Genomic DNA, 22,519 nt, shown 5'->3' on the forward strand with positions numbered 1-22,519 from the left:
AAGGTGGAAAACGCACCTTGAGCTGTTGTGTGTTAGCTAGGCAATGGCTTTCCCATCGAGCGAATCGCAATCGGTGGGGTACAGTGTCATGGATAAGGGCGCGAACACAGCAGACGTCCCAGTACGTTACTATTTCCCTGATGCGTGACATGCAGAGAGTCTCGTCCGTGACAAAAAAATACACATACTCAGAAATCAACGCATTTCTGACGATCGTTCAGATCCACGATCCGAACTTCCTCACATGCAAAATCCAAAATACGAACCTAAAAAATCGACGAAACCGCGAACCGTTGCAATTTCAGGATCCGCAAATCCGTTAAAATTTTGCTCTAAATCCGAAATCCAGGCAAAATAATTTTCCCAGAGTCCGCCAATCCGTTAGCCTATTAACTCCCCTCTTTAAACCTTGAAAGAGAAAAAGGGCAGACTAAAGGTGGTTTGCAACCAATCTCTAGAGACACATTTAACAATGGTGAAAGGAACAAATACTGGTGGACGAACAAAAGAAGTTAATGAGATATCTATTGTTTGCGTCCACCAACATGGCGGCGATGACGTAACGCGAAAACCACCTATTAGACTTCTTTGTATCCGTTTTTCAGAATGTCACGCAACGCTGCGGGGCCCCTACCGCGGCGGACTTTTGCGCCTCAACATGGGTCCGTCCTGGTTCTAGTGGTACCATTGATTCGCCTGGAATAATTGTTTTCCATCCTCTCAGTTTCCGCTCTGAATAAAGCGATAGTGCTTACCCATCACCCCACAAATTTAGAAGTAGCCTCTTCCTAAGTGTAATAATAAAACCTACTACTTACTGGTTGAAAATTGGGGCCTTTTTACATGGAGGTGAAGAACTGCCCAAGTGGGTGAAGTATTTTCATACAATCTAACAACCCCAGGTTGCTGGGGTGTAGTTTCTCGAGGTTGTTATTGCGCTTGCAGTAGGGAATTTAGGCATCCCAAGCTCACGTCTCGACAGAGACGAAAGACCAATTCTCGAACACGTATTTATTTATTCATGATAGCGCCTCGCGTTGTGTTATGCGGTATTAGGTTATACGAGGAACCGTTCACAATTTGAACCCGTTAATACGTTTTAAAGAATGGTATGGGAAACGAAATTTGGTCCATCTACGACGCTATGTATACCGAAATGTGAACATTTTACACTCCTTGTGCATCCGTTGCGGTTTCTGGTGATCTCTGCCGTGTTGGGCTTGCTTTACCATCATGCATCACTGTCATTCCTATCATAGTCCGTCTTATGAGATGAAATTTATTTTCCCCTCAGATTTTCGCCAATACATTGAGTTCAAAGTAAAAAATGTGAGTAAATTGCTTCCGAGGTTTCATTGTTAAAAGGACGTGACAGTTGATGTTTTAACGCTTTAAGCTCTGTATGGAAGTACAAAGTTTTAAAACACACGTGTTTTGGTTTTGAGCTTTTTACCATGCACGTGACCCCGTATGGGCGGGTTGCCACACTTAAAGACATCTACTTCGGCAAATTGGTACCCCGGCAGACTGGGTAACCCTACCCTAAAGACCAAGCAACCCGCCTAGGCAGGTCACCCCATCATGTAAACGTGACCAAGATAAAATCAAAACTTATATGGACAGGGGGGTTACCCCACCTAAGCGGGTTACCTTACCTGGGATCTCCCACCTCCATGATACAGGGCCGACAGGAGCCCATTGGCTCCTGGGCCCGACAAGAATGAATTTTGAAGGCATTCTGCACCTTTAAGTTTTGCCTATGCCAGTGAAACTCGAGCAGCTAATAAAGCTTGTACAAACTATGTGTTCTTACAGCGCTTAGAGGACTTCTCGTATTTTCTCGAATGAAAACGTAACGCTACGAATGAGAAGGTCACGAAAAGAACTTTCAAGGTCAACTGCTTTGAAACGATTGCTTGCTGTGCTTTTTGATAATACGGATTTTGCACAACACTGAATGCGGAAACTTTAAGATCATCGCCGGATTCTCAATACCAGTTCTAAGCAGAGAACAAGAAGAGGTTTTATGAATTCAACGTTTCAATTTACAGACTGATCTTTATTAATCAGTTTCTTTAAGTCCTTTACGTTACTCGATGCCTTCTTTTATCCATCATGGCTTTGGTCCGTCACTGTTTTTTCGCAATTCTTTTTTATGTGTATCCGCACATTTGACCAATTTTCTTGATATTTTTTAGCTGCTATCTATTTTGGTAATGTGCCATTCTTTTATTCTAGAAAACCGCAATTTCCTTCCTTCCAGAAATCTCTGGCAAACGAGTAGAGAAAAATTACAAAACTCCTGTCAATAAACAATTCCACTTAAGGTTACGCCTACGAAACGCCCGTGTATAATAAGTAATTTGTGAATATTTTTACCGCGATCCACTCACATGTGACTCACGGTTTGGCGTTTGGACTCTAATAACTGCTGCCCCACGCGTGAGGACGAGTCTTTACTTACAAAGCCTCGCAAGAGGACATGAAACAGAGACTTGGGAATATTTTGTTTTCATCGCTGTAAGAATGGACTATCGCCAGGGAAAATTATCTTACGAAGAATGTTTCGCAGATGACGAATCTGACTGTGGAGTGCGCTTAGTCAGCCGTGGAAGGAAACACAATCAACGGCTACTGGGACGAAGTTATCCCATTACTTCACACTCTACAGAAGAGAACGAATGTGTTTTTGACTCAGAATGGGCTCTTAAGAGAAGATGTAGCCTTTCTTCGCTTATTTACTCCAAATTTCTCACGAGATTGGATGACAGAACGAAGAATATTCAAAGATAAAGCTGTTTGGCCCGTTGACGGCTTGGTAATAATTTAAGCGATGATGCAGATACCCGTAATGCTTGTGCCTGATATCCTGCCAACTTAAAGAATGACATGTTTATACATGAAAGAGCGCAAGCTTGAGAATTTGTACGCTACTCAGTCGCATCAGTGGACTGGTGAATTGGTACAAATCGATCCCCTCAATTTTTAATAGGTGATTTGCTGCGAGGTATACGATGGTGTTATATTACTAAACATGAAGAGTGAAGGATCAAGGATATAATGCAGGCATGTAGCCAAGTCATGTTCTGTTGTTCAGTGACGGTGATTTGTGGATGGCCAGGTTTTAGGAACGCTTTAACGCGGTTTTGGGAAGATGATTCTTGTTTCCTAGCGAGACGACTGCCCTAACTGGAATATTTTTATGTTAAGTATCAAGAAATCGTAATGACCATACACTGATACAGCACAGAGACAATCAAGTGATAACAGTGGAAGTTTTATTTGGAAAAATATATATATATTTAACAATTATTCCACGAGCGCGCGTTGGATATGAGATGATAGATAGCCAACGAGGGGCGTAGCGTCGAGTTAAAAACGTTAAATCAAATTATTAAATTTTATTAAATTTTTCAGCTCCCTTTTAATTTTAAGCTGCCGCGTACGCTTACCATATTTGTAGATTATGGTATATTGGCTCATCTTCCATAATGGCTAAGCCAATATGAAGTTTTGAATTGCATTATCCAATGATCCAGTTTTTAATAAATATATATATATATATAACTAACTGCAGACAGTACTGTTTCGGCCTTCTGGGCCTCATCAGTGCAGTGCTAATGCTAGGATGGGGGAGAACCGAGACGGTCACCCCAAACGACCCAACCTTTGTGGTATCGTCTAAGCCATGCCAGAGTGCTCAAACTAGAGTAAACCAGCGAGCATGCGCATATATTTCATCTTAATGAGTTGTGCAGTATTTAGGTGCGCCCACAGGGCCAGTCATGATACAACGTACCAACGAGTAAAATACTGCAATCAGTGATATGACACACCAAGTTATTTGCGTTCGTCCATTTTTTTCTCTCCGTCGAACATGTCAAAACAACTCACGCAAGCGTAGCCAGCCTGCCCAACAGGTTTTCGTATAGTAGAAGTACTGTAATCAACTGTCCAAGTAACCTATGCGATATCGTGGTATATGTATTTTCACTCGATTCGCGCGTTATTTGTACTTAAGTCAGTTGATAATAATCTGCCAGGCTTTCTGATGGCTTTGACATCTGTTTCTGACCCTTTTTTTTCGGTGCCACAAGTACCCAGTGGGTACTTTTGAGTAAACATGTTTTGATGATTAAGGAAAGAGGAAATGAAAAGATAACTCAAGATCTAGTGGAGCTTTCTATTAAAGTACAAAATGAGGTTCATCGTAAGCGAAATAGGTGTAATTGACGTCATTACAGGATGATATACTTGAAATTAATGGGTTTCTAAATAGGTTTTGTCTTCGCTTTGAAACGAAATTGTAACCTTATCTGCAGTTATCAGGATGTGTGGGGTTAGGTCAGCTGTCTGAAAACTAAATCTGATGGAAAAAACGCAATAGAAACGTATTCTTCCCTACCGTTTTAGACTAGTATACTTTCCACTGACGAAAAAGAAGCATATTGGAACAATAGTTAATTGGCTATCAAGGGTGGGGCGGAAGTAGTTTCATTCTAAATGATCATGACTGAGAGTTATTAATAAGTTATTATCCATACACACGTGATTTAGGCAAGGAGAAATGTCATCAGAGACTCGTACACTACTAAAAGGGTCAAACATCAGCCTTCCACTTTAGCCGGCGTTTGTGGTATGAGATAGAGTCAACGCTAATATAAACCACCGTAGTGATTTTGGCTTTGAAGACCTAAGCCTACACCTTCTGAAGATTTCTGTAAGCGTAGTATTGGTAAGTTAGAATAACTAACAGAACTATTTGAAAAGACGACAGGTTTTCAAGAGGGCAATCAATTACATTGTTTCCATGATCTAAACAGAGCTCCCCCAAGTTGCGCGAAAATAGTCGCGACTATTCAAAGTTTTAACTCTTGAACTGAATACTCCATGTTCTTGTCATCTGTCAATGTGAACTTTAGTTTTTAAGATGATCATAAAAATGGGCGAATATTAATCCAAGTTGATTTTAAAAATGCAATTTTCTGCTGGACATGCGTAGTAAGTAAAGAGCCACTTTGGGTTCGTTTGATTCTCACATTCTTCTAAAAAGCAAATGGATAAATAGAGAGGAAAACTAAAAAAACCTGTCAGTTTGCACAAAGTTCAACTGTTCGTCTCCCCCTTGAATTTCTGTATATTTATTTCACGAGTTTACCGCCGTAAAAAAAATAATTTCTCACACAATTTGTCTGTTTGATAAATGCGAAGAGACGGATATTTTGGTGGCGAATGTCGACTCTCTGTCTATCATACGAGCTTTGTAGCCTGCAGCACCTGCAGTTCAGAAAGCAGACTGATTTTAAGCAATCATTTTAGATTGCCATGAGTATTACCTAAATCATTCCAACTTTGAGGAGACCACTTAATCTTAGAAGAGAGACAGAAGAGGAAATAAGAAACCAAGAACTGGGAAAAGGATTCCTGAGGATTGAGTAGATAAAATGAGATTGTCATCAACGAATTTTAATATTACAAGGATCCATATTTCAAGATAGCACAGTTTCAAGCTTATAATAACCAAAGCCTATTTTGAAATTCTTGTTTTCTATTTCAAATGAAACAAAAATTCTATACCTTAGGCGTTTTTCTTCCACCACAGAAAAGAATAATGCGACAGCAAAGAGCAGTACATAGCAGTTCTGCTCAAAGACACCGATCATGGAAAACTAAACTTGCTTGGAAAACCCATCGAAGTTGATTGAAACGTTACAATATTTGATATTTTCCTATCATTACAGGGACCTGTCTTTGTTTACTTTCTGGAAAATTCAATGGCTTCGCAGGTAATAACCGTGATAAAAGAACATTGTTGTTATGCTAATTTCACGGCAGAACAGCAACGGCGCATCTTCTATAACCCAGTATCACTTAATCTTTTGTTTTGCCTCACGTAAGAGCTTTTTGATCCCAAATTTGCTACGGAAACCGAGTTCATTCCAGCACGTAGCGCTTAAAATCATTCTCCACCTGACAGAGAAAAATATGAACGTTAGAATGCAAGTCAGTCGAGAAGTCAGCGATCAGGACTATTTACCGGATAACGAAAGCTCTGGCGATGAATCTGAAGGGGCGAGTGTGAAAAATGAAGATGAGAAACTCAAACGTGGAAATACGGAATTGTCGAGGAATTTGGACAACGAGTGTGTGTTTGACAAAGATTGGGCTTTCAGGAGAAAGTGTAGCCTACAGTCGCTGCTATCCGCAAAACTTTTAAATCTGACCTATGAGACCAAGAGCTTGGAATTACCAATCAAGAGTCAACAACACAAAGACGGGTCTCTCAATAAAAATCATTCAAGTAACACTGAGAAAAACTGCGAACCTTCTAGTACACACAAAAGTAAGAAACTGTTAATACATGGAGCACGGCGAAGAGAAAAATCTGAAGTTTCACTTTGAAAGAACTGATTGCTTCCGTATCAGCGCTTCGATTACAAAGCTTTCTGTCTAAAAAAGGCAGAGGAATAACTTGTTATCTGGTGTTGCGTGACTATGTTAAAATTACGGTGCGGCCTTGATCTAAAACTGGAACACAGCGAAACAGCCACTTCAGTCTCCAGAAATTCTTCAGTTGGGTAGATAAAATCGTCTGCAAGGAGTTGTATAAAGAGGTTAATGGTTGTGCGTCAGCAAAAGAACCGATAATACGTCACCTCAGACGGTAACGTCATCTTCAGTGTACTTAATAAGTGACGCTAGGATTACAATATACCAACAAATTCCTCAATATTAGCATTTGCTTCTTCGGACAGTCAAACAACAAATTCATACAATCTGAAGGGCAAAATACACTAGTACACCTCTTACACCTTATGCCTGGTACGCATATTCTCTAAACTGTTCCCCATACATTGCCTAAGTGCTGACAAGGAGAATTTGTTTGGCAATCAGGAGTTTCTTTAGTTAGTTATAATTTCCTTTACTCTTGCGAGCTTAATGTTTCATTCATGGGTGAAATTGTCAGGAGAAATTAAAGGCTAAAATGGATGTTAGAAATGTGGTGGTCCAAATTAGTCAACATAATAATTCAGACTTCTAGCTATGACATGGCAAAAATGGCATTTAAAAATATTATACTTTTTAATATTCAACAAATTTTGCATAATATCTATAAAATGTTATTGTAATATTGATAATATACTTTTCCATGTTCACTGTGTGAAAAACAAGAGGGCACCTCTTGATACTATGTTCAAATTTTGTAAATGGAATAAATCAAAATCATACAGTAATATAATTCTTTATATCAAGAATAAATGGTAAATGGTATCCAAAACAATTATTGTATTGTGAGCAAATGATTGTTTTAGTCAAGCATAGAAGCATGAAATATCAAAAGCAGTGGCGGATCCAGGGGGAGGGTCTGGGGGGGTCTGGACCCCCCCCCATCAGGCCTGATGCTTACAACTTTGAGACTAAAATTCTTACATCGACAGGATCGTATATCACTTTTTAACTGGCTGATTTTTTTAATGAATCCAAGTAAATGGTAAGCGGCCAAGGAATTACGACGTGCAACTGCGACTGGTGGGAGGGGGTGTGGGGGGTGTGGGCGAGAAGTAATTTGCCTCAAAAGAGTCCAACAGTCCCTTCTGAACCTAAGTTTGGACCCCCCCCCAATCAAAAATTCCTGTATCCGCCTCTGAAAAGATGTTATTTGTCTTGTCTAGAGTGCAGAATAACAATAAAATCTGAGTCCCCTAGAGGAATTGAAACCAAATCTCTTGATATTTGACACTCCAATGTTCTACAACTGTGCAACAGAAAACTCCATCTAATCCATTGCTTGTCTAATTATATGCAAAATTGCATCTTACAAAGGCTCCAGTCTTCATTGGGAATGTTTTTTTTTTGGTCTGGTTAGTTGAGAGAGACACTAGTGTTTTACAGACCAATGAATGAATGAATGAATGAATAACTTTATTAACGTGTCAATCATTCTAGTTTTTACAAGTAAAAACTAATTGGGGACACCTACTACTTAGACTAAACTAATAATTATAATAAAAATTAGAAGAAAAACTATATTACAAAAAATATAAAATTGATAAAATTAAGTTTTACATAACTCACAATTTTCACAATTATTTTTCGATATTACATTTGATAGGTCAAGGACTCTGACTTGATTTTGAAATGCAGTTAGAGAGTCAGCCATTTTGATTGATTTGCGGAGCTTCGACCAAATATAAGGTCCCATGTACCTTAAGCTACATCTTCCGTATGTAACCATGTTGTATCTTGGTAAGGAGTTATCGTCTGCATTCCTAAGATTGTACCTACTTATGCCGCAACTAAAAAGTTCAGAAATATATGGTGGGACTAAATTAGTCTTAACTTTATACATAAATATAGCCATGTCCTGGAGTCTGCGATTACATAACGTTGGAAGTCTTGCTTTATCTGGAAGTGCTTAAAAAATCAAGGACTTTCAAGGACCCAAAATGAAATTCAAGTACTTTCAAGGCCTTGAAATCGGCCTCCTGAAATTCAAGGGTTTTCAAGGGTTTTCAAGATGCGTACGAACCCTGTTAAAAGAAAACCACAATTTACATCCTTTGCAAGCCTTCAGCTACAATCAAAATCTGCCATTTTGTTTATATGCATGCTCTTATCATGCCTGAAAATTATAAAAAGATGTACAAGCTCAACACAGTACTGTGGGATTACATTAAAAAAAAAAGGCTTTATCACCTATCAAAGCTTTAAGGAGCACCTCAGTTCCTAATGCAATGAAATACTGTCTGAACTATGCAGACCTGTATTATTGTTAGATTGTTAGTTGCATTTGTTATTAGTTCATGTGCATGTGTCTGCCACTTATATAAAGCCCAGTAATTTATGCATTTGAGGTTCATAGTTTCATGGTTTCAAGTTGTAACTGCTCCCTGCATGTTTGGGGAGTGACTTAAATAAATAATTAACCTAAACCCTCTTGTTATACCTAAATTTCCAGCTTTCAACATGTCCTTTAACCATTACACCCTACCATCAGTATGAATATTCTCCATACTGTTCTCTGTACATTTTATAACATGCTAACAAGGAGAATTTGTTTAACAATCAAGAGCTTCTTCAGTAGGTGATCATTTCCTTTATTCTCCTGACCTTAATGTTTGATTCAGGGAATGATGACATGTTTTCCCAGATTGCTTTGCGACACTGAGAGAAGTGAGACGAGAAAATTTTCCTCCGTTCATGCTTAGTATCAACTAAACAATTTTGGATTTTTCCTTTGCATTTGCTTAACTTAACATGCCTCAGTTGTCTACTGTCGATAAAACAGATTGAGAGTCATTACAACAACCAATCTATATCAAATAGAATTTGTCTATGCTCTACAGGCCTCTAAGTTTATCTAATTTTTTCAACAACCAATTACTTAGAAAATCATTCATGCTTCTATTGGAGAGAACAGTTCACTTAATTAGCAGCTTTGGAGTCGAGCTCCGTAGCGGTGGTACTCAGCCACATTGTATGAGCAATGATTGCAAATAGTCTATGCTCATCTTCGCCGTTGAAAAAAAAAAAGCTCTGCATGTTTCAAGTTCCTTTCCACGTTGTTCTCATTAGAATTAATGGAATAGTAAGTTTTCTCTTTATACCTACTAGCATAAGTTCAGCCTCCACCTCTGAATCGATGCTCAGTTCTTTAGGTGAGTTTGCAACATGCATTCGGCAACATCTGAAGCTTCACTTCGGTCAATCACAATGGAAAGTCGTCAGCACCTCATCTTTGAGGGTTTTACGAATTGAATGTCACTGTCCCATCGCTGGGTACAGTCTCTGGCTTATAACCAATTCTCTCGTGAACTTTTGCAATTCTCTTTGGATCATTGTACGCCATAGGAGAATCGTCAAGCAAGCTTTCCAGTTTAGAATCATCTCCCCCTTTCTGTTCTGTATTCTTTGTCCACATCTTTTTTGCTTTTTCATACTCTTCTACATCCTCTCCTCTCAGTTCTATTCTAGTGGGCTTTCTTCGTAGCATAATTATCGAACAATTTCGACTATTTCAATCAAATTCACAGATTAAAATCTAGTTTCGCTCGTTCTCCGGCTGGACATAAAGTGGCCCACAAATTGGTCATAAAGTGGGGAAAGAAAAATGGCGGGAAGGTTTTTGTAGAGCCTACAATCTCAATCATAAGCAGTGTTCGCCAAGGGGTATATACGTGATGTATGCTATCACTTAGTGTCAGGTAAAATAATTTTCGAAATGGCGGCGTTCGAGAGGCAAAAAGGGGCATGCTTGTCGCAAGTTGATCTTAGTAAGAAGGGGAGCATAGATGACCGAATCATGGAATTAATACAGTACATTAATGCTAAAGAAAACTTTTTCACCACAAGTTCTTGTTCTGGGAGGATATCCGTTTTTTCAGAGGTGAGCCAGAAACACAATTAATAAAAACAACTTTAGAATTACATATCTTTTACTTTTTTTTTTTTATTAATCGTCGTAATCAGCTTTTTGTGCACACCATTGATCTATCTTATGTTCTTTAGCTGGAAAATCAGAAGAAAAAACAATGCGAGTGGCTGTATGTTACTCATGATGCAGCTGTAAAAGAAGAAGTTGTAAGTATTTACATGCATTTGTTAAGTCACCATGACAAAGATCAGTTACTAGGTCATAGACCATAAGAAAGTGTAGAATATGACCTTTGATCAGAAGCAGTTCATATTTGACAATTTCCAGTAATGATGTGACATGTAAACTGTAGACGAGTGGTTATTGCGAACAATGTATACAATAGCCCATTTGCGAATTACCCTTGGCCTCATTTTCAAAACGAGTCCTCGTACTAATCCTTTCAAATGATAATAAGTTTCCATTCACATGCAAATTAAACTCATTTTCACAAGAATGGTTGAACATGAGGACTCGTTTTGAGAATGAGGCCAAGGGTAATTCGCAAAATATGGGCTATTACGTTTAGCTTGAATTGTGAATTGTATGATTTTGCTTCTTCTTGATATTGCCTTGTAACAAAAAACATCAGATGTCCCAAGGAGAGGGGTTAACAGGGGGTTTCCATATACACTCAATCTTAACGTAGTCATTCAAGATAGGTTTGTCTCACTTTCTCTAATTACCAAGAGTTCCTCTATGATTATCCTTTCTAATGAGTTAATAAGAGATTTTGTACAGAAAGCTTTCAATGGAGCATGTTTCAATCTACAATGTTATATTTTGAAACTAGATCAATTCCTTGAAGGACTGTAAAGGAAGTGCTGTGTTCAAGTTTGAACCATTTGTTTTACATGTTCAGTGCAGAGATCTTGAATGTGGACAACAAATGGTAAGTAACTGAATTGATTATATGACAAATACTGTTTCAAGCTATTGATCCGCTGCATTGATTGGCCTTCTTGAAGGGTGTAGTGTAGCAGCATTGACCTTTATGTCACATGACCTTTGCAAACATCTGTTTTTAAGAATCTGCCATCTTGTTAATAGAATTATTGTGTTCCTGGAGTCTCGTGTGTTTTCTTCTCTTGTGAAGCTACTACAAAGGGTTCCAGAAGTCATCCATTTTCAACCCTTGTAAGCTAATTGGAAAATGTATGGGCAAGGCAGAGACAGATCCAAGGGGATAGTCCAGGGGGTTTCCACCCCCTCTTCTAATAGACCTGTGGGATTTTTTTACTTCTTCTCTCATGCCAATTCCTGACTATGACAGGATGGCATATTACTTACCCTTTAACTCCCAAATCTCATTAGTAGGTCTCTTGTAATTCTTCTTATCATATAGCTGTGTCTCACAAGGACTGGGAACTACTGAATTCACTAATTTGATTGGCTGAAATCAATATTGAAAGTGGTCTAGATTTTCCCATCTAGACCAGCATCTAGACCAGTCTAGAAAAAAGGTACAAAGAATATGAAAAATTGGCATATAAGACACAGCCATATAATAAACATCTTATTAACCAAGCTAGGTCGGTCTGTATGGAAGAGTCTTGACCTCGGTCGCTGCTACAGACCTCACTGCGTTCAGTCTGTACTGGCGACCCCGGTCAAGATTCTCCCAACAGACCTCCCGCTCGGTTAATAAGAACTAATTACAATTTACTTAATATACAATTCCTACAATATTAGCTCAGAGAGTTTGTTATCTGATCAACCAATTATCTCCTAATTGATCTTTCTCTCCATACTTTATACTTGTCCAGTTGACATTGTTTTTTTATTGTTTTCATAAAGGGGGGGGAGCACAACTGTGATGTTGGACAGAGAAGTGAGTGGACATTTTCTGAAACTGTTAATTTTTTTAATGTGACAATCACTGTTTATTGTGTTGTTTCTTTCATTTCTAGCTCAAAGCAGCACTAACATCTGGCTTTAAAAATTCTGGAATTGTCATTGGCAGGAAGGCCAATGTGATTGTGGTAGGTGTCATTCATAGTGAGGTTTTGGATAGTTCTCTAATGCTACTTATTATAAGTTCCAAAGATTTCTTTCTGAATGCAGGAAATGTTCAACAAATGGTAACAAAACAAAAGAAAAAATACTTGTGAAATTTGCAAAATTAATGTATATTCCAGACTTAAATAAAATTCTAGGAGTATAGGCATCACTTTAAAGCATTTTCAGGTTAGTGGATGTAATGGTGGACAAGGGCTAGTGTAATGCGTTTTGAACTCGCCTCATGTAACCATCTACCGATTTGAAGACAAAAATTGCAAAAAGGCCCTTCCTGTAGACTGAACATGATATGAAATGATAGATAACCAATCAAAATATACAGTCTCTAGTCCTAGCCAAGTAAATCCCTGAACTAGACTCAAAATATTGATTTTAGTAATTTAACTCTTAAAACTCTTGACTACTTTCTCTCAGGGTAGGAATATCTCAGGCTTAAACCTTTAAACCCTAAAAGAGTCTGTTTTCTAATTTCTCCTTACAATATCACCCTTAAATCAAATGTATAGGTAATGAGAATAAAGGAAACAATCACCAATTTAAGAAGCTCTTGATTGTCAAACAAATTCTCCTTTTTAGTACCAGAGGAAGTGTAAAGAAAACAGTGTGGGGAATATGAATTCTAATTTTAGGATGGAAAGGATTAAAAAAATAGGTAAACAACAAATCAGAATATTAATTTTTTTCTAGGCCTGTTTTGGTCTATATTGTTCCTTTATACGTTTACTTTTTACTTTTCTCACTGTACACAGTTAAAGTTGGTATTTAGTGCAAACTTTTACTAGAGCTCATCAAATTTTGCTCATGTTTATTTTTTGTACCAGGCAGTAAGAAGTACACAGACCATAGAAGTGCCACTTGTTCATGTGGGAGAACTAATGGTCTCTCATAAGGTAACCTAGCAAAATCTTTCCTTACAAATCTGCTTCAAATTGAAATTTTATGATCATTATGGTAAAGTGATAGAAGTAGAGCAATAAGTGTAAGGAAATAAAAATAAGGATTTTTAATGAAGTTTTACATGAAATTGAGGTTCCAATCCTCCTGTTTTGGCTAAAAAAACATTGTTTTTGAAGATCGTTTCTGATCTTTGGTTTGTACTTGATATTCTCCAGCTTTTTGTAATTTTCCTCTGGCAAAGGAGGGAAGATAAAGGTTTCTCTGCTTCACCATGATCCTTTCTCTTTTTTTCTGGCATCCAAACATGGGTCCATGATATTTTGGGTAGGATAATGCACTGGATCCAAGAGACACCATTAACAAAAATGTTATAGGAGCCTATTGACTCAAAATGCAGGAAATAGCATCTGAGATGCCCACCTGCATATTTTAAAAAGGTTTCAGAAAGGAGCATTATCATACCTCAAACCCTCCCAAGACCTTTTGATTTCAGTAGGTTGGAATCTCTGCCTGAAATAAACTATGATAACTTGAAAAAACCCTCCATGTAGTGCAAGTGAGGTTTAAATTATGCATTGAAATAGTTCTTACTTTCCTGAGGTAGTACAAATATTTGATTTTTATTATTGAATCAATTTAATTGTTATTTTGATAACTCTTGATGTTGACTTTCTTGGCAATCGAGTATGTAGAGTTCCTGGTGGATATTGCAAACAAGAAACTTGATGATAATCAAACAAGAATAGACAGGTACACCCTCTTTAACAAACACTGATGGTATTGTTTCTGCCTCAAGAATCATAGTCTTTTGTGTCAAGTGTGTACAAACTTAGCTGGTCAAATTTTGTGGTCAAATGTGGTTAAAAGTTAACAATGAAGGCTGCCATTTTGAAAACAAATCTGTAACTTGGTCACACAGTCATGTAAAACCACAAAGAATTATTCATGAGAAGAGATGCTTCCCTGGCTCTCATGAAAAGTTATATCTGAGTCGATTCCACCATTAAACTGATGGTAGTTGTGGTTTAATGGAATGTTGAGAAAGAGATTTATTAATGGTAGCGTGATATTTCAATATGTAACCAAAGTCACACAAATTTATTAATTTATTAAGTCACACAAATCCATTAACTAAAGTTGATAAATATCCACATGTCCATGATACTGAAAATGAGTGGGTAAAATACATGTAAGAGAACAAAAACTTGCACAAAAGCCTTATAATAAGGAAAAAGATACATTTTAACAGTGCATGGACTTGTATAGGCATTAAAAAACAAAGACGTTGCTTATCAAAAGTAAACATAAACATTGATCCACAAGACTACATTTAGACAAAAAAACTTGACAAAGTACTCTAAATAAATTGTCACATTACACAACCATATGAACACAACAACCATGCGCACATAGTTACACAACTAATGATGTGTACAACACTCACAGCTAACATGTAAATTAACATGTAAATGTGGTACAGACTTGAGAATGTTTTGACTGCTAAGATTTACTAGCATCTAATTTCTCCTTACTTTAATTATCACCCGAGTCACTTCATGCGAAGAAAGGGGATTATCACCAACTAAAGGTCTTGATTGTTTGGCAAATTCTCCTTGTCAGTACCTTGGGCAATGTACGAAGAATGTTACGAAGAATATGCACTGTGATGTTAAGGTGTAGAAAGTTATTAATAATGGTAATTGAACTGAGTGGAGTGCAATTTGGGCTGAAATCATATGCGTGATTTCAAAATCAAACAAGAGTGCAGTGCGAGTTCGATTTGAAATCACAAGTATGATTTCAGACCAAAATTGCACGACATGAGGTTCAATTACCACTTTATTACATCCATTTTGAAATCGCCCAAATACAGGACTTGGTCAATTCGAATATTTTACTGATTCAGGACTGAGCCGGTTTTTAAATAAACAGCAGAACCGGAAACGCTTTTACATCTTATGTTGTATGCAAAACAGAAAGACTTTGACGTCATATGTCAAAAACTCAGTCAAGCGTAAAATGATGCGACTTAAAGCAAAAAATGGTGTGATTTGTGAATAAATTGCACCAATTAGAGCCAATCAGATTACAGGGACCACCAGTGATTTCAAAATGGATGTAATAAATCACTATAATGTTAGGAAGTGGCTGGGAGTTTGAATCAGTGACATTTTGATAGAAGTGACTATCAATGAAAGGTGTCATGTTTTTGTAAAGTTATATTTAATCCGTCAATTACTTTAATGCTGATATGAGCAAAAATGGTCATCATTTTATGTAAAATAATATAATGATTTCAGATTTTTCACCAACCTCAGTGACATATTACATAATCACAGCAGCAGTGACAGCACATCTCAGAAAACAGGTACTTGCAATTTGATTTTCACATAACTGTCCCAACATCTCAAAATAGAGATTGTTGGCTTTTGAGTTCCAACCCTTTCTTTTTTATTTTAGGAAAATTTGCTGGTGCATATCTAGTCACATTGTGGATGGAATCATTCATTTACATTTACAGTTCTTACTCTTTCTTGCAGTTAGCCAATAGCTTAAACATGCTTGTACTTTTGATTTCAGGCCCAAAACAAACTGCTGAGACTAGAAAAGATGATTTGTCTACAAAAGGGACAAGAACTTCCCAGAAATCAAATGCTGATGACTTTGTACTTTTCAATGGCAATGACATGCTAGACTGCTTGTCCTCTTTCTATGGGGAGGTGTCATGATCATTGTTATTCAAGTCAGCTTTCAGTAACCATGTGCAGTCAAGTCCAAATCAAAGAAGAGTAACTTCTCGCCATTCCCGTGGCGAATGAATTAAATTCTATATTCTAAAATTCTCATTAGACAGTGTAATCAGAAGGGAGAAAAAATGGCTCACACCTCTTCATTTTATAAATAATAAGGGAAAATGTTGTTTTTCATCAGAATATGGCAGTTGTTGGAGATTTTTCCTGCAGTATTGTTTAATTCCTAATTGAGAGTTGTTACGGTGAAAAGGACAAGTGAGGGCCAGTTGCTGCAGGTTTCAGTCAACTGTAAACACGTTAATTTGATTGACTGGTCATTGGTAAAATGACCAATCTTAATAGAGATAGAAAAAAGTGGACATGGAGAAAAAGCCAGAGTTTAAGTTTCCTCATGCCTGATTAGCTCTTTCCTTGAAGCACAAACCATTCACTGCTTTCCGAGTTTCAATGTGAATATTATATCCATGGTAGAAGTTCTTTCAAGCTCTGAAGCCAGTTGACTGCCTGTCACGAGTCTTTTAGAGGTCCAGCCATCTGCAGGGGCCTTTCATTTCCAAAGAGTACTGCTCCTACTCTGGAAGTTCATCCCTAATATCTAAGCACACTAGTAAACATATTAACCCCAAGTGGAGAGGGTCTCTTGACTAACTGACTGCCACAAATACCTGGTTAGGTGAAACCGAGACAGAATTCAATAATATTTTGTTTATTTAAACTGTTCTCAAATTACTATTTAGTATGATACCAGCAGAGGCAGCGCATCAGCATTTGACACGAAACATCATTCTATTATAATTTAAACACATTCTGTTGCAATCGTAACATACAACACTAAGATTTAACCATTTCCATATAGAAAAGTAAACTGTTTGCATTCAAACTCCAGAAACATAATATCTCCACTATACTTCTATGATTATCAAATTATATTAGACATAACCACTATGCAAAATAAGGAAACAAAAGTATGTACTTGGTGTATAAAACAATTTGGAGTAGCAATAACAGGTTCTCCCAAGAAAAAATTGAAAAAATAAAGTTTACCAATACTGAATGATGATAATTCAATAATGGAGTTGTCGACTTTAATACTCCTTAAGTAAACCTACCACTACTGAAATTAACGAAGCAGCCAAGGCATAAGGAAGTCATTTCTGAAATCATGTTCACGACTGTCATTCTTGATACTCTTTCCAAGTATGAGCATTTTTTTTGGCCATGATTACAAAGCATAGCTTTTGTGGCATTTTTTTTATTTTTTTGACACGTAACCAGTTACTTTCCTATTCCTGTATAGCATATTAACAAGAAGAAATATTTCACATCTAAGGTGCTTTGAAATATAGCACCTGTTTTCTGCTGATAATTTCATCCACTTTCATCTTACCTACAGTGCACTAGTGCATATGTAAGAAAAAACAGAGGGGTAGGTAGACATTACTAATTTGCTGCTTGATGCAATGCATTGTGAGAAACAAGCTTTAAATGAGTGACCTTCATTTTTTGTAGTTTTGATTCTTTTTTACTTTTTACGAGTTAGTTCTTTTTGTTTTATTTTTTATTTTGTTTTATTCCTTTTTGCAATTTTTTTAAAATATTTTTTTTTGAGTTTCTAAGTCTTTACTTGCATTGTTAAATTGTCCACATCAAATATAAATACAATACATACTTCACTACATGCAAAGCATTCAATGAAAATTAAAGGCAACCAAAATTAAAAGACCCTATCAAATGTGCTGCTAGTAACACTGGGCTGATTAGTAGCCCCCACACGAGACTGTCCAGCAGCTGGTGGTTGCACTTGGCCTCTGCCACGATGTGGAGGTGCCAAGAACTCAAACATTGATGTATTGACTGAGCTTAATGTGCGTGTCAAGTCAGATGGCAAGGGGTCACTCCAAAAGAAGTCATGGTTCAAAGCCGTATCTGCATCAATCCTTTGACCAGGATCAATAGTCAAAAACTTATCGATTAAATCAAGAGCAAGAGGATCCTTCACATAGCTTCTTAATCTTTCTTTCACTCGTCTTTTCTGACTTGGAGGTAAGACAATTTTACTAAATAGGTCCAGTTTCTCTACCCCTGGCCATACATCAGCAGCAATGGAGCCACACAAGTGACTTATCAGGTTTAACTGGTCTTGTTCAGTATTCCCTTGCATAATAGGGGCTCGTGTCCATAGCTCTGCCATAATGCAACCTGCTCCCCACAGATCAATGGGAGGACCATAGTTTCTTTCTCCTAACAAAAGCTCTGGTGGTCTGTACCAAAGAGTTACTACTCTATTGGTGTAACGCTGGGTCTGCTCCTTGTTCAGGTGAATAGCACGTGCTAGACCAAAATCAGCTAACTTCAGAACACCATTCTTAGTTATGAGGACATTTGCAGCCTTCATATCTCGGTGCAGGATTTTATTACTGTGTATGAAGTACAGTGCATTCAGCAACATCTGGGTAAGTTTTTTCATCTCTGACAAAGAGAACTTGATCTGACGGTTGCTAAGAAGGCCAGCTAAGTCATGCTCGCAAAACTCAAAAACAAGGTATATACTTCCTTTATTCCGATTGTAAGGAGAGGCTAGAAGTCAAAACAAAGAAATGAGTAAATGTTAAATTACTGTCAAGTCTTAGAAATAGAACTCCACAGGTTATTGATTATTAGTTGTGGATACAAAAATTAACATGCTGAAAAAGAAACCGTTTGAAAATTTCTTTATTAGCAGAAAACTTTTTAGAAACAAGCTGCCCTACTTCTACAGTATTGTCTATCCTAACATCACCATTAATTAAGAACAGCAAGTGATTCATACTTATAATGAGGAAATTTGTTGACATTGATTACCCTGATAAATATTACCCTGTTTAGCCCTCAATAATGATGGGTACAGTACCAGATAGACATTTTAAACTATTTTAGGCCGAACTCTAAAATATTTTCAGTGACAATAAATTACAAATCTTCGAAATAGTGTGTCTTAATCTCTATAAAACCACACGACTTCCGCGTAAAGTATAAAAAGACGCAGTAAACATTACATAACAGGTCAAACGACAGAAAATGGACTTTTCTGGTGTAAAAACTAGTTATGTTCCTTTGAAAAGAAAGAGATGTGCGCGAAATAAGATTAGCATTGTCATTAACACTTCGACTACGTCGTCACTTCCATAAAAAGCAAAATGGTTCTAAGCTAGACCTTTTTCAACATCCAGTTGGAGAGCAACGTAAACTTTAACTCACCTTTCGTTCGACAAATTTCCAACAGGTTGACCACGTTTTCGTGTTTCAGCAACTGAAGTATCTTAATCTCTCTGAGGGCGGTGATCGGGAACTGAACGGTGGTGCAAAAAACACCAAAAGTTCAGTGACTAGAAAACGAGCACGGAAACTACTACATTTAGCAAATCACTCATTTACAACAACATTAGGTATTATACCCCTTCTTTCTCGTTGTCCATGAGGACCTTCTTGAGGGCAACGATTTCTTTAAGATTCTTTCGGTTGCGTGCCTTGAACACCTCGCTGCAAAATAATTCTTAAAATAAACGACAAAGTCGAACTATCAAAATGGCGGACAGGAGCAGTTAACAAACCCAAAGGTTCCTTGGCCAATTTTAACCATCCTTTCGTATTTGTTGACATCATGGCAGAAAGGGTAGTCCAAGAGATCTTTACTCATTACAATTACGCGATAAACGAGGTTTGAAAATGGTGTTTTGGCAAAGAAAAGACAATCGCGTACGAAACCACGTTGTCCTCCTTACGCCGGTAAAATGAAGGTCACAGGAAGCGAGATTCCCGGATGGGAAGAACCAAAAAAATTCCTTCCCAGAAGTCAACATGCTCATCTTTAAAATGGCGCCCTGTGACGTCATCGACTTAAGATTCGCATTTCCCGAGAAACGCGTGGAAAATTTCTGACGAAATCTCCATTTTCACCCTCTAACTTTGTATTTCCATTCGTAACCTTGCTCAAGTTTGACAATCGAGTCACACAACGACTCATCTCTCGACAAAAATTGCGCCTCCCCACGAAGTGTTCCTCTCTGCATTACGAACCACGACAAATCGTTCTTGTTGAGAAAAGGTGCCGTATTTCTCCTCATATTTCCCTGGAAATAATGTTGAAGTAGATGTCAATCTTAAAATTGCAAGATTGCAATAGAAATATTTTCCATCGCAGCGATCTCAGATAAACGAACACCTTTGTAACTGAAATGATAAAGAAAATTCCAGTTTATATACTTAGAGGGAGCCCTAGGATTTCTGGGACTTCAATAAACCTTTGCATTGTGGGAAACCCGTCATAAACTATCTTTCTAAAATTCACATGAAAGGCGAATGACCGTCGTAAACAACACAGAAATGTGGCAGTTTCTGTTCCTGTTATTAGGTCTCTTAATATTTTTACTCGGTTTCATTTTTCTGTACAGGAAATCGCGAAGTTTCCGTTTTTACATAAAGTATCTTGGCTTCAACTTTGTGATCATGTTATCCGCCATCCACTGGACGTGGGTTGGTTTGTTCCATCCATTTGATGTAGACAACTTTCATCGTTGCTCCGGAATTTTGTACAATTTCCTCGTCAGAGCCTACTCAATACGCGTTAAAATTGAAGGACGTGAGATCTTTGATACTCTAAAAAAGAAGAATTTCATCATTGTAGCTAACCATCAAAGTTCGCTTGACGTCTTTACGCTTCTACAGGCAACACCCCGTAGAACCACGTTCCTGGCGAAAAAGGAATTACTGTTTGCACCTCTATTTGGATTTGCAGCCTGGCTTTTTGGAATAGTGTTTGTTAATAGATCTAACGCCAAGAGTGCAAGAAATGTCATGGATAAAACAGTAAAACTGATGCGAGATAAAAAGGTAAGGTAATATTAGTGGTCGCTGTAGTGCTCAAAAAAGGGGGGGGTCTGGGTACAAACTTCAATAGGCATACTCAAGGTCGAGACACTCGCCGAGAAAGTAATTTGAAATGAGACAGTGATAAATCAACTGGAAAGTGTGAGATCCAAAAGGCCAGTGACTGTGACAAAGGAAATTAGAGCTCTCTTGATATTCTTTTGAGTGGACTGCTAGTGGACAACTTCCTTAGTGTTTGACACCACAAACTTTGAATGAAAGAAATGCAGATACAAACAGAGTCCCCTATACCCCTTGCAGTGTCTTTGTGTTGTGATTTTGGGCAAGACATTTCACTCTCAAAGTACTTTTCACTGTTCATGATTACCATCAAATAGGTGCTGGCAAACATTAAGGGAAGCCTGACAAATTGTTGAGGAAGGGGGGTGGTAACCTGCTATGGATAAGCATCCTGGTCAGGGGGAGCAGCAATAGTTTTAGCTGTATAATGTGCTAGAAACTAAGATCTATGTAACCTCCAGCATATTGAGCTGTTTTCCAAGTATTCTGCTCACTGAACACAAGTTTTACACTGTTATTATTTTATTTTTAACCTGCTAGAATCTTAATAGTAAATGATGCAAACCATTAAATATCAGATCTTCTCATATAATTTTCAGATTAATCTTTGGATTTTTCCTGAGGGAACAAGAAGCCAGACTGGTACTCTTCTCCCATTTAAGAAAGGTGCCTTCCATCTTGCCGTACAGGCACAGGTAGGTTGTCTGGATTCTCATTAATGTTCATTACAACATATGAAGTTGAAAACAGTGTTGAAATGAGTAACTACCTTTTGTGATCACATGAAGGGGTAACAAACAACACACAACATGGATGATGTCAGCAGAAAGAAACTAGGAGGCATGGCAGGACAATAATTCAGGCCCATTCCATAGTTTGGTGTTTCTCATATTGGGAAGTTAGCCACTACTTGCTAATATTCTTCTGTTGGTTATGATGTTTATCAATTAAGAATAATTTATAGTCAAGGTAAGCTTGATTGCTGAGAAGGACAATTAAGATCTTCATTCATTGATCATACTGGATATGTTAGTGTAGTGTGAAAAATTACCTAAAGTATTTTATGGAACTTCAGAATGAAATCATCCTCTGTGTTTTGTTTCAGCTCCCTATTGTTCCTATTGTAATCCACGATTACTCTTCAATTTTCAACAAGAAAAACAAAGCATTTGAACACGGTAAGTTTTAGGTACCCTATTTCTTTTATGACTGAGAAAACAAATAAGACGCGAACATATCTCAGAGTGCATTAAGAAAGCGAACAAGCGCCTTTATTTTATTGTTCTTCTAAAGCGCGCCAACATTCCACTGAGTGACATTATAAATATTTATTGCACCGTGATAAGATCTGTTTTAGAGTACTGTGCGCCAGTTTTCCATCACGCACTCCCACAGTATCTTAGCGACGACATTGAATGAGTGCAAAAGAGAGTGCTCTCCATCATTTGTCCTTATGCGTCATATTTCGAATGTTTGGCCAGATTCAACTTAGTAACCTTGCACGCAAGAC

General features: G+C 37.6%; 3 protein-coding genes and 1 long non-coding RNA gene across 5 annotated transcripts in view; 3 read left to right on the top strand and 1 right to left on the bottom strand.

Annotated features, from left to right (window-relative positions):
* The first annotated feature begins 1,125 nt into the window (after positions 1-1,125).
* On the top strand, positions 1,126-7,612 carry LOC148732529 (uncharacterized). The gene is made up of 2 exons (XR_015999635.1): positions 1,126-4,735; positions 5,742-7,612. It is a non-coding gene; the product is annotated as an uncharacterized LOC148732529 (long non-coding RNA).
* Positions 7,613-10,195: 2,583 nt separating this feature from the next.
* LOC111329648 (tRNA wybutosine-synthesizing protein 3 homolog) lies at positions 10,196-17,747 on the top strand. Of its 2 annotated transcripts, none has more exons than XM_022934395.2 (8): positions 10,196-10,387; positions 10,510-10,581; positions 11,208-11,306; positions 12,325-12,396; positions 13,255-13,323; positions 14,016-14,080; positions 15,649-15,698; positions 15,911-17,747. In XM_022934395.2, the coding sequence occupies exons 1-8, from the start codon at positions 10,223-10,225 to the stop codon at positions 16,057-16,059; spliced, it is 741 nt and encodes a 246-aa protein (XP_022790130.2). In that variant the 5' UTR covers positions 10,196-10,222; the 3' UTR covers positions 16,060-17,747. The 2 variants fall into 2 exon arrangements, with proteins under 2 accessions (XP_022790130.2, XP_022790129.2); XM_022934394.2 differs by having other exon boundaries at positions 10,197-10,387; positions 15,631-15,698.
* Positions 17,681-20,260, bottom strand: LOC111329646 (cyclin-dependent kinase 9-like). The gene is made up of 4 exons (XM_022934392.2): positions 19,674-20,260; positions 19,518-19,602; positions 19,321-19,411; positions 17,681-18,660 (listed from the first exon to the last, which is right to left on the bottom strand). Exons 1-4 carry the CDS (start codon positions 19,757-19,759, stop codon positions 17,798-17,800), a joined length of 1,125 nt encoding a protein of 374 aa, XP_022790127.2. The 5' UTR covers positions 19,760-20,260; the 3' UTR covers positions 17,681-17,797.
* Positions 20,261-20,358: 98 nt separating this feature from the next.
* Positions 20,359-22,519, top strand: part of LOC111329647 (1-acyl-sn-glycerol-3-phosphate acyltransferase alpha) — a 4,161-nt gene continuing 2,000 nt past the window's right edge. The window contains exons 1-3 of the mRNA XM_022934393.2: positions 20,359-20,952; positions 21,609-21,704; positions 22,115-22,187. Of these exons, the coding sequence (XP_022790128.2) occupies positions 20,422-20,952; positions 21,609-21,704; positions 22,115-22,187 (700 nt within the window). The 5' untranslated portion in view covers positions 20,359-20,421. The remainder of the gene's footprint in view (positions 20,953-21,608; positions 21,705-22,114; positions 22,188-22,519) is intronic.

This window comes from Stylophora pistillata, chromosome 4 (assembly GCF_964205215.1).
Source record: "Stylophora pistillata chromosome 4, jaStyPist1.2, whole genome shotgun sequence".
NCBI classification, from domain to species: Eukaryota; Metazoa; Cnidaria; class Anthozoa; order Scleractinia; family Pocilloporidae; genus Stylophora; species Stylophora pistillata.